The following is a 12,347-nucleotide window of genomic DNA, read 5'->3' as shown; positions in this document are numbered from 1 at the left end:
CTTCTACTCTCTTCTTTGATCCTGCAAGTGCACTGTCTGCCAAGGTCACACCAGGCTGCAAAGGCACTTTGTGTAACTCTGTATGATCTGTGTCTGTCCTTTATTTATTCAAAATGCGTTTGCCTCTACAATTTAATCTGCTGTTCTCTCCCTCCCCTTCCTCTTGGTGAAGTCTAATTACAGTTTTATTCCAGGTCCATCTGGTTGCTAATGATGCTGGACATCACCGCTGAATTCATTCTAATATTTGTTGTGTATTTCTAGGCTGGACGCTGAATAATAATATTCTCTGAATTTGCTTTTGCTCCTGTTTGCTTCCTCCCTGTTGTAGCTAATTGTGTAGTAATGTCTGGCCATGGGATGGTTGCTCCTTCCAGTGTAGATCTGCTAAGAGAGTTGCCTATTTCAGGCTGCAGAATAAAGGTGTTTTATTCTGGTTTTGAGGAGAAGATTTCGAAGTCCCCTCTACCAGCTCCCTTCACTGGCATGGAACCAGCAGGGCAGTGGCTTTTTTTCTGCTTCATTTGTTCTTTTTTCTTATTTTTGTTTTTTTTCCCTTGCCCAAAGTGTACTGTTGTTCATAACTGTGAGTCTCAAAGTCTCATGGAGGCAGTGTTTCAGCAGATAGGAAGACACTTTTTGCCAGTTCCTGCTCCGTGTGATGGTTGAACCCACAGTAATCTGAGGTTCCCAAGCCTTTGTACAGTGCCAGTACTGGGATAATTTCTTTTTTTCTCATTTTTAATTTTTTTTTTTCTTTTCTCCTTTTTGCTTTCTGCAACAGTGCCTGGGAACACAGGCTCACACTTTACCCATGACCTGACTCTTGGACTAAGAATAGCAGTCACAGTGCAACTCGGGTTCAGTCTCACAGGAGACAAGCTGCAGCTGGGAAACAGGGAGGTCAGATTAGCCCATGCTCACAAAACCAAACACATGAAAGGAGCATGGAGGACTTTGTGTCTTTGCCTCTTTTTAAGACTGCAGAAGAAGGGCAAGAGATTGGCCCAGGTGCTCAGTGGGCCAAGATGAATTTTCTTTGCTCGTGACATTGACTTGTAGAGGAAGTTTACACACAGAGGTTCATCTCCTGGCTGAGCAGGACCTTCCCCAAAAGGATCCTTTGTCCTTGCAGCCCATCCACCAGAAAATTAAGCAGTGCTGATTGGCATCTCCTGAGCTCTGCTTAGGACAATGAGAAGTTTGGGATAGCCCCTGAAGGGATCAGCCACCACTGTTCCTGGACAGCCAAGGCCACAGCGCTGCTGGGCGCTGTTTCCAGCAGGAGTGAGCAGCAGGTCTGGCTCTGAGCAATGCTAAAGCCAGCATTGCTCCCATTCTCACCCCCTCCTGGTGGGATGAGCCAGGCTACATCCACAGCTGCATTTTGTGGTGCAGGTGTGCTTTCAGAGTAACAGAGATAGCTTTCCTGCTCTGTGTTACTGAGACAGGACCTAAAGCATCACTGAAAGGAACTTAGTCCTAACACTGCCTGTGGCTGGGTAAAGAGAAAAATGAGATTTAGACAGCACATCCCCAGCTTGACTGTGCCCTCTCCTCCTCCATGGCACAGCAGGCACTGCAGCTGAAACATGGATTGGGGATTGACACCGACATTCCCATTTTTTGAGGAAACCTCGTTACGCTATTCCCGTACTCTCCCCCCGAGTCAAACGGGAAGGGTGCTGCGCTGCCAGGAATGGAGGAGCTGCTCCTGCAAGCCCCATTCCTGGCAGCAGCCACGCTCAAAATGATCTGTGTGACCTCCCTTCAGCCCCTGTCTCAGAGTTGGAGGGGAGGGGTGGCTTCTCTGGAATCTCATGAGCTGGAGAGGGGCTGCTCACACCAGCCAGGGAACCCAGGCCTGGGCCACAGCTTGAGAGACACAACAAGTAGACTTAAGAGGAAAACCCCTTGAGGTATCAGGGCAGGAATTCTAATGGTAATTTTGAACTGTTTTTGTCTGTCTAACATTCCTTTTTAATCCCCATCCTGCCTGCCCCTTCCTTATGTAGGGTTACTTTAGTGATCCTTGGAATGTTTTTGACTTCCTCATCGTAATTGGCAGCATTATAGACGTCATTCTCAGTGAAACTAATGTGAGTATTACTCTACCCTCCCCAGGATACCACCACCTCCTCCTCCTCTGCTGTTCCTTCTCTCTTTCTCTCTTTTTTTCTCTCTCTTTTTGTTTTCTGGTTTTTTTTCCCTCTAGTCATGCTTTTATTGAACTTGCCGTCGTCCTTCTCCTTCTCCCAGGGAAAAAAAAAGGAGGGGGGGAAATGCCTCCTTCTTTTTCACTTGTCATAGCTGGCCCCAAGGCTGTGACTGGTGAAAGCGCACAGAGTTTGGGGTGTGTGTGCTTTTTTTCCCTCCAAAAGGTAGACATGCTTGAGTGTAACTTTCTGACTAACCAGGCTTTTGTTGATACCCTCCATCATGTGAAACGTTACAGAGGTTTGAGCAACCAATACTGTAGAGTGGTAAGAGACTATTTAATATGCCCACGTAACCTCTTTCTTTTCTTATTTTTTTCCTCTTCTCTCCCTCTTTCATGCTTTTGTTTTGTTTTTATTTTCGTTTTATTTTTATTTTACTTTTTACTTTTTTTTCCCCCTCTTTTCTCCCTTTTCCCTCTTTCTCTCCCTTCTCTCTTTTTTCTCTCATTCTTTCTTCCTCTTCCTTCTTTCCTCTCTCTCTCTCTCTCTCTCTCTCTCTCTCTCTCTCTCTCTCCTTGGCTTCTCTGCCACATGCAGCACTATTTCTGTGATGCATGGAATACATTTGACGCCTTGATTGTTGTGGGTAGCATTGTTGATATAGCAATCACCGAGGTGAACGTAAGTAGCTGGCGTCTGTCCATGATCGTGCCTGCTCTAACATTCATTTGTCTTTCCCGGGTTCTCTTTTTTTATTTTTTATTTTTTTTTCTCTCCCCCTCCCTCCTTTCTTTTTTGAGTTTATTTTCAGAATTTTTTGTTTCATTTCAAAGCTCTTTTTTTTTCCTTTTTTTATCTTTTTTTTTTTTTTCATTTTATTTGGTTTGCTTTTAATTTATTTTATTTTTTTTTTTCTTTTTTGAACGACTTAAAGGACTTTTTTTTTGGACTGTTGCATCATTTTCTCCCCTTCATAATCCGCCTGGCATGAATTAAACTGTATAGCAGGAAAAGTGATGGGGAATGTGGAGTGTAAGTGAAAAAAGCTCTTTGTGCCATGGGAAGCTGCTCGAATAATCCCAGGCCAGCACTTTGGTCTGCCCAGTGTTATGCTTTGCTTCCCATGGCAGTTCAATACTCTCCACCCCACAGAGAGATAAAGGTCAGTTCTTTCGAGGTGGAACTGAGGGAACCAAAACAGGAATCCCCCCTGTGCCTCCTCACCCAGGAATAAACAGCAAATCACCTCTGCTTAGAGGGACCTGCTCCTAATGTTCCCTTTCAAATGTGAAAATAATTATTGACAAAAAAAAAAAAAAAAAATAAAAAAAGGTAGGTAAAATAAAAATAAAGCAGAAATCCCAAAGGAAAACAAAGCACCAGAGCTCCAACCCTTTTTTGTTGGTTTGTTTGCCACCTGATTTGCTCCATCTCTCGAATTGCACCAGCCCAGTTGGCACTGATTGGCCCCACTCGTGCCCATCTCAGACAGGTGAAGGACTGAGAGAGCCACGGAGACTGAAATCAGCACCTGGTGTGCAGGAAATAAATCACACCAGGTAAAAAAAAATTCCTATATCACTTATTTTGGAGATATAGGGTTATTTATCCTATAATTATAGGATAAATAGACAAAGGACAGGCAGGAAATGCACAGATTTCCAAAAGAAAGATTATGATGGGTTTATGAGCATGGACAAAAATGACACTGAAAAAAACAGCTTATAAAGGCCAGGAAAATAGGAAGATTGAAGGAAAATTGCTGCAAATAGCTTAAGGAATAGAAAATTAGTAGTGAATTCAAATTAGTAGTGAATTTTCAAAATTATATGGCTGTTGAATAGACATTCCATCTTGGAATTGTTGTGTACTGTAAAGACAACCCATTGCAAGCAGAAAAGTGACAGCATAGTTTTCACTCAGTACTGTGTTTAGGGAAAAAATTAGGTAGCATTTTGAAAAATAAAAATGCCATACTTGGAACCTTCCAAACAAAATATTTTCATATCTTGGTTCTAGTTTAATTTCTGCTCAACTTCTCTTTTTTTGTTTTTTTTTTTTTGGTTCTGAAACAAGACTATTTATTCAAGCTGTAACATCTTGATTTTGAATAAATGAATTTTTATTTTTTTTTAACTAGTTTATTTTCCTTGTCTTTTGAAAGAATGGAAAATAGTTTTTAACTAAAAAGGAACTTTTATTTTGCACCTCTTAAATGTCTTACTTTCTGGACGAAAAAAGTTGCTTACAACACTTCCCACAGAATGTTGCAAACAATTTTGGTTACCCTTTTTCTAGGTGGATATTAGTATCAGGCTGACTTTGTAGAGGGATGTTACAATGAGGCTGAGGTTGTTAATTTTTAAGAGTGAAATTAAAACCTTTTCTCTGCCACACTTGTTACAATCAAACAAAGTAGGGAAACTTACAACAGCCTTTAGATTGTGGAAAAGGTCAATTCTCATCCGTAGAGGGAGAACTGTTGGTGGCACTGGAAGGAATAAGCACATTTAACTGGAAATGAATCCTATTAAACACCAATAAGACTTCCCTGACTGCTGTATTTGAATCAGTATTATCTGTATTAGAAGACAAAAGTCTTCTAAGCAGAAAGGAAGGAAATCCTTGTGCTTTGGTACATAAATAGTCAAAAAAATCCCAGGCTGCAGGAAAATCCAATGGGTCCCTTTGAAGAAATTCAGATTCTCAGATTCTCCTCATTAACTTCCATTGTCTGAGAGGAAGAGAGACACCCAGGTGTCCTCTTGCTGTTAGTGGTGAGGGTTTCTTCCCTCCCCAGGCACCCTGGAGGTGTCAGTGACAGGGAAATAAATTGCTACTTGGAGGTGCCCACCAGTGACTGGAGAGTGTCTAGGTTTGTTAGGTTTGTCTAGACACCCAGCTCCCAGACATCAAATTTAAGCAGTATAAATCACACTCCTTCTCAGCATCTTGTCCAGACAGTCATGCTGCTGCTGCTTGTTGTGATCTTCAGTCTCCAGGGCTGTGCATGCTGCTGTGCTTAATTGCCAGTGACAAGGCTCTCTCTCAGCTCAAGTTCATGTCAGGGAAGGCCCAAAATCCAGTTTTCCCTTAGAGAAGCCTATGAAAAACGTGGGCACTCCTCTGCCCAAACAACAGGCACCTGTGTTAGGTGAGGAGGCAGCAGGGCTGGCCCTGGCTCTTTCAGTAAGGGCTGTGGAGAGCATTGTGTGATGGTCCCTCTGTTTCCTCTAAAGAATCCTTTCCTTCTATACAGTTTTACAGATCTCTGCACACGTCTTTTTGTTACCTGGCATGTTTAAATCTTCTCTTTTTATCTAGGCAAGTCCTTTGCTACTAGTTTCTAATGTTTGTTACTAAAAACTTGCACAACCTTTTTGATGCGCTGATAAATAAGCGGCAGCTCTGGATTGAGTTTGTTCTGAAATGTTCTGAAATCCCTTTGCACTTTTTATAACCCTTATTGAATAAGAGAATGTTCTGTATGTCGGTTTGTCCTGTCAGATTCCCTCCCTGCTAGCAGCACTTGGTATGTTACACCTTGTAGGAAATGGGCTTTGGAAGTAGCAGCCCACCTTGGTCGGCCGATTGTCATCCTCCCCGAGCAGTGTGAGGCAGATGTTCAGACACACTTCTCCCATCTCCTCGGGGATTTGTTGCTTCCTCGCTGTCTGTGGGCTTGAGCCAGCCCTGCCCTGTGTTTCTGTACTCTGTCTTGTCTTGTTCTGAGACACCTGGGCTCCGAAAAGGACAGGAACAATAAACCCCAAAACGCCAATCAGCTCCGTTAATAGGAGATGTTGAGACTGGTCAGGCACAGGTAAAATATTTCTGCTTAACTCCTTAGAAGCTGAAGGGTGTTGGATCTTAGGAGGTGCTGCTCTTGGAGTGAAGGGTCAGTTCTAACTGTGGTCAGCTAGGAGGGAGGAAGGAGACCCCTGGCACAGATCAGTTTGACCTGTGAATAATGAATAAATTCATTAGGCTGAAATCTGAGAGGTTCAGCAGACCAGGACAGGCAAACCCAGAGCTGTAGTTGTGAGCAGCCTCCACTGTGTGTGTGTGTGTGTGTGTGTGTGTGTGTGTGTGTGTGTGTGTGTAGGTATGTGCTTGCTTTTGTTTGTGTGGTTTCCCCACGTTCTGGTTTGTCTTTTGTTTTTAACTTTTGACATTTATTTCCATTTCTTGAAGAGGAATTTCCCAGAGCAAAAGCTTTAAGATGCATGTGAGTGTGCATGGGTGGGTCTTTGAGTGTGCACTCCATTAATTGTGCTCCGTGTCTCTGAGTGTGTTTGGATGCCTGTATGGGCTACAAATCCACGGGAGAGTGTCCAGGCAGAAATCCATGTGTGAGGGGAAAAGAGTGTGAATGGGAGCACAAGTATTTCACGTGTATTTGTGCAGTGAATGGTTGTTCATGGGTTCAGGGGTTGTGCTGCTGTGTTTGAAAACTTCAGAAAGGCACAGTTTCTGCCAAATTCACCTTTAAATTGCATGACTCTGAAGCTGCATTTTCAGAGCTTTCCTCTCAGTGACTGCTGTACAACTTCCTAGCCATAAAATGAAGATTTTTTTTTTTTTTTTTTTTTTTTCCCCAAAATTATTTTTGGAATATCCAGTTTTTCTGTTTTGGGGCACTCTTATGCCACTTCTTAAGTAACTAAAGAGGAGAGGGCTTTTTAATCTTTTGCTTAAAAAAGAACTTCCAAGGCAGAGACCACATCAACCATGTGTCAGCTCTCTTCAAGACAAAGAATGACTTTTGGGGAGTAGGATGAAAAATAGTATATGAGGCCTGGGATGTAGGGTCTGTGGATTATATTCCTTGGATTTTCATTAGATCCCTGAACTTCAGTCTTCCCATCAGTAGAGACTGCTATTATTCCTTGTGCTAAAAAAGTACCCTTGTTAGAGTTTGCAAAACCCTTTAAGCTCCTTAGAAGAAAATGTTAAGATGGTAAATATTATTAGTCTCTATTATAATTTGAAATAGATTTTATAGGAGTTGAATAAAAACCAGCAGGTTTGGATTGTATCATCCCAGAAGTAGCCCCAAGCACAGAGTAGCATTTCTTTCCTTTCCACATCAGCAGACACAGCCTGGAGTTGAGTATTGTAAAGGTGACTAACAGCCTGCTGTCCCCTCCTCCAGGCAAATAAAGTTGCTCATTACTGTTTGTTGCTGTGTGTCAAATGGGGAAATCAAATTCCATTTGTGCTGTGCCACCGTGCCTAAAGCAATGAGAGAAAAACAGCCAGGCCCTGAGTCACTGGGAAAGGTGTTGATGTGACCTCCTTCCTCTTGGTCAGGGAGGAAAACTCACTTTTCCTTGGTGCATAGGGCCCTTTCCCTCCATCCCATCCCCTGCCAGTGTCAGACCAAAGAATCTGCGTGGCTCAGCCTTCATTAGCCAGCAAAGCTCTGCTCTTATCAGTGCCCCTGGGGGCTGCTGGTGGCCTGCAGACGTGTGAGAGTTCCAGAGGCACCCCAGCTGGGAGCACAGTGGGGGTGTTGTGTGCTTGGTTCCATCTGTCTGTCTGTCCGTGGGGCTGTCTCTGAGGGCTTCTGCTGGTGCCTCTGTGCTTGTCAGCTGTGCCTGGGGGTGCACGAGGATGAGTGAGCAAACCTTCTGGGCTGGTGTCCACCCTGCCTGCTCATGCAGTGAACGTGTGTGAGTGTGTCTGAGCGCTGCAGGAGGCCCAGGGGAGCAGCAGTCACCCAGCACAGGTACACAAGGTGATGCAGCAGGTGTCATGAGCCAGGGGGGTGAGCATGGCTATGAGATGAGAACTGTCAGGGATAGAGAACCCATGACTGGAGGAGTTTTGTGAAATAATGGAATATTTCCATGCATAAAATGCCCTTATTTTTCCTCAGAGTGAACAAGTGGTTTGAGGGTTGATGGAGATGGTGGGGTTTTAACAGGAGGGGAGCACAGTGCTGTGTGTGGGCATCTGGGGACACAAAGGACTGAGGTGCTTCAGGAAGTAGTGAAGAAGGTTAGGGAAACCCAAAGCCCACCTTGGTGTATTACTGCCCTCAAAAATGTTGGTCAGGTCTGTTTTGCCCCAGCCTGCTGGGTCATGGTTTGGTGTTTGTCCGTCAGGTATTCAGGAGAGCTGAGCACTTTACATCTCCCACTCCTGGAAAGGTTTCCAAATTCTGTTAGGAAGTCAGCAGAGGGTTGCAGCTTGATTGAATCCTGAGTAGTGGTGCAGTAAGGCCAGAGAAATACCAAAGCATTGAGCTCCCAAGACTTGGAGACTTGTGCAGCGATTTCTCATTTAGTCTATTTTATTGCTGATGTAAAGCAGCTCAGGCTTAAACCAGGCGCATGAGGCCTTTTTTTACAATCATCTCGCTTTTGGTGTCAAGAGGCTTCATATTATTTGCCATGGGCTCCTGCTCCCATTCTCTGGAATATCTGAAAGCCTATACTTAAATCTCCCTTTCACCCTCTCCTGCACCCCTCCCTTTTAACCCACACCCCGCCTTTCTTCCTTTTCTCCCTCGCTTTCCTCTCCCCCCCGTCTCCAGCCACACTAAACCTCACGAGCTCATTTTCACTCTCAACCAATGTGTCAGAAGGCAGAGAACCAGTGGCTCAAACGCTGCTGCAGTCCTTGCCCCCGCGCAAGGCCTGCAGCGCTGCCACGCAGTCCTGTGCACACACCCCTCCAAGGGAGCAAGGATCGCGGGAAGGACGACTTGCATCCAGCCTGCACCTCACTGGGGACTGGCATTCATATCTGTCGCTGTGTCTGTCTGTCTGTCTGCCTGTCTTTCTCTGCCTGTCTGGTTCTCTCCGCTTCCACGCCCTTTGCTGCTCAGATTTTGGCCACCGGACGCAAATCTTTGCGGTTCCTAGGGCTGGCGAGCTCGTTCACCCAAACCTCCTGCAAGAGGCAGAAAACACCTCCCTCCCTCTCCCTTCTCTCCCTCTCAAACGCCATCTGGGTAGCAGAGGCCTCCAAATGATGTAGCAAAGGGCTGGAGAAGCACAGTGGCTTCTTTTGACATCTCGTGTTGTCACACCCTTACTGCTGCCATCCCAGAGTTGTCCGCAGTCCCGAGCTCTCCCTGTGTGCGTGTACATGTCTGTATATATGGCCTGTTCTCTTCTTGGGAAAGCTACTGGTAAAATTGGTGGGGGGAGGGTGGGAACGAGGAGGGTGGATTTAGTTTGCTTTTTTTTTTTAATTTTTTTATCTATTTTTTAATATATAAATATATATCTGGTGGTGTTTTGATCACTGGAATAATTCAGGTAACGCACCACGGTGGCCCCAGCTGCAGGAAGCCACGTTGAAGCATGGTTGTGAGCAATAGGAGTGAAAAGTGCTTTATTTTGCCTTTGAAGAACATCAGGAGAGCTGCCCTGGACTCTTCTACAGATTAGGCTTAGATCAATTTGAATCTGATCACCTCCCATGCTTAATCAACAATTTTAGTGCATGTTTTTCACCCTGTATTGGTGAGAAAGAAGTATCCAACCACAACCATGTTTGAACAGGGTTCTTTTTGGTTTTATTTATGTATATATTTGTCATGATGATGGGCCCTCTTTATTTTATTTTTTTAAATCTCTTGTCTTTAAAATGTTGGTATTTGGAGTGCATTTCCAGAGTTCATAATGTGATTTTCCCTTTAAAAGAGGTGGTTTTGGTAACTGCACAACTTTTTCTGTATGAAATATGGACAATCAGAAAAAAGTATGTATTTTCTGTCCGAAAAAGGGGGTAGTAAAAGCAAATGACTCCTTCCTCAGTTTATCTGAATATTTGAGCTGTTGCTAGCAGTGCTAGCACCATAAGAAGCAGACATGTAGTTCCCACTTTGAAAGACTCTTCATACTACCCAATTTTAAGGAAGTACCTCAATATTGTGATTTCCACAAAATTGTTATACTTGGCTTCTGACATTAATCCAGGCCCCATGGAAAAATCAGAGTGTATTTTAATGCAGGGAAGATTTAAGAGTAGCATAAAAATAAATTTTCCTTACAGGAAAAATTTAACCACACACATTCTCATTAATTAAAATAGGAGAAACAGAAGATAAAGAACCCAGGGGAACAAATTCTTAGAGGCTAAATGTGAAAGCAGCAAAAAGAAAGTTAAGACAGTGCTATGACTGTAAGACCTGATGAATAATCCTGTCTGGAGTCCTTCTGAGTGAAAATGTTTAAAATGGTGGCCCACAGCATCTCACTGACTGTCCTGAGGAGTGAATTGTACTTTTAATTAGTTCAGGCTTGCATATACCCAAAACCTTGCTGCGTTTTAAGGTCTTTCGAGCAGAAGTCCTGTTTTCTTATTTGACTGTAAATTATTGTTACAATAAGAGTAAAAGCTAATAGTAGGAACACAAAGAACCACAGAGCTTGTCCTGTGTTGGTTCAATACTAAAAATAAGTGTATGACATCTGCATTTCAGTACAAAGAGCTTGTTAAAAAGCCTTCAGCCAGATTTTCTGACCAGTATTTAATTTTACTTGTCATTTTTCTATCACAGCACTTTGAAGAAAAAACCCACTACAATACTCTGGCATCAACATCTGTGATATATTACAGTTATATTTCATCTTCCTTTTTATTCCAAAGTGGTTTTCCACAAAGCTAGTTAAAACACTCAAATTTAAAAGAGCTACCCCAGGCTGATTATATTTTTCCATTGGCTTGCTAGCCAGGATAAATCATTCCTTTTGCCTAGCAAAAGTTTCTTTTAACTTTCCCTGAACTCTAATAGAGATTGTATCTTTATATGAATCCACAGAAAAATCTCTGACTCTTGATTCCTTAGATATCTCTGAGTATATTAATGTTAATTAATGATCTCTAAGCACCCTTAGATGGTGAAAAAGGTGCTCGGGTGAGCTCAGATCCAGCCAGTTCCATCATCTGAGGCAATTCCTTGAAGCAGTGAAAGACATTTCTGGAGTTTAATTCTCTTGTTTCTCAGACCTACCTTGCTGAGAACACCCAAGGAATTTTCCAGTGTGGCTGTTCCCCACCCACAAACCGCAGTAACAGAGAGGGCACAAACCCCAGCGTTTCACTCACTCAGTTTTGCTGCAAAAGCTCCTGTTCCTCATGAGAATCACAAGAGCTTTTAGCATCAGTGCTACAAGACCTCGCTGCCTGCACCATCTTGGACTCTTGTGCGTATTTAGAGAATTCCTAACTGGTCCCAGGCTGCACTGTCAGTTGCACTGAAAGCAGCAGAGGTGATGGAAGAAGGGAAGACACACACACACACACATACACAAGCATTTTACTTGTTTTCCTCTTTAACTTGCTCCTCTCCCCCATCTTCTTCTCCCCAGTGATTTTCTCCCAGTTTTGCTGGAATCTTGGGCAGCAGACATTTTCAGCAAGGCAGTAGGAAGTTCCTATCTTATGTGGCAGTAGATTTTCCTCTTTGTCTTCAGCCAAGATCCCACCAGTCCAGGGGAAGAGCTGCTCCCCTTGGTGAGGGTTTTTGTGCCAGGCACTGGGCAGCCTTTCAGTTTGGTGATGGTACCAGTCTGCAAACCTAAATGTAAAGACTTCCATCAAATCCAGACCCAGCTGTGGAGGGCTTTGCTGTTCACCCAGATTTGTAATCAAAGGTAAACATATATAAATTAATTTTAACCTTTCTAATACAGTCAATATAGCACCCTCAATTAGCTCTTGCCTTGCTTCCTCTACATTCTCATGCACCAGCCAGGCAAACACAAGAGGGGTGAGGTTTTTTATGTTATTTCTTAATAGACATCTGGTTTTAAAATGGTTGTGCTCTTACCTTCTTTGTGAAGACTGTCTGGCACAACATGCCAACCAAACTTCTGCTTCATAGATCTTCCTGGGAATCTGCTAAATGGGACCCATTCCCTGCTGGAGACCAAGCTGACATCTTCACATAAGATGAACAGACATGAAAGCAAAGATGCCTCAGCTGTAAAGAAACATTTGTTAATAGAAAAACATCAAAAACAAATTGATGTTTAGAAACAGGGAATTTGAAACTCAACTGTTTGACCACACCTGAACACAGTAAATCACGCACAGTGAGCATTACATATCATCTAAACAATCCCTACCCTTGTTTATTTTACCAAAGAATTCATCAAATCAATAATCATTTATTCTTGGAAAGATGTGTAGAACAAGAAGATGGTGCTCAGTAGCTTTGTAAGATCT

General features: G+C 43.3%; 1 protein-coding gene across 1 annotated transcript in view; it reads left to right on the top strand.

Moving 5' to 3' along the window:
• The window catches only part of CACNA1C (calcium voltage-gated channel subunit alpha1 C), a 465,827-nt gene that overhangs the window by 413,142 nt on the left and 40,338 nt on the right, over positions 1-12,347 (top strand). Inside the window, exons 30-31 of the mRNA XM_058853070.1 lie at positions 2,016-2,099; positions 2,757-2,840. Coding sequence (XP_058709053.1) covers positions 2,016-2,099; positions 2,757-2,840 — 168 coding nt within the window. The remainder of the gene's footprint in view (positions 1-2,015; positions 2,100-2,756; positions 2,841-12,347) is intronic.

Source organism: Poecile atricapillus, chromosome 18 (assembly GCF_030490865.1).
Source record: "Poecile atricapillus isolate bPoeAtr1 chromosome 18, bPoeAtr1.hap1, whole genome shotgun sequence".
NCBI classification, from domain to species: domain Eukaryota; kingdom Metazoa; phylum Chordata; class Aves; order Passeriformes; family Paridae; genus Poecile; species Poecile atricapillus.
This window is presented reverse-complemented; position numbering and strand designations above follow the sequence as displayed.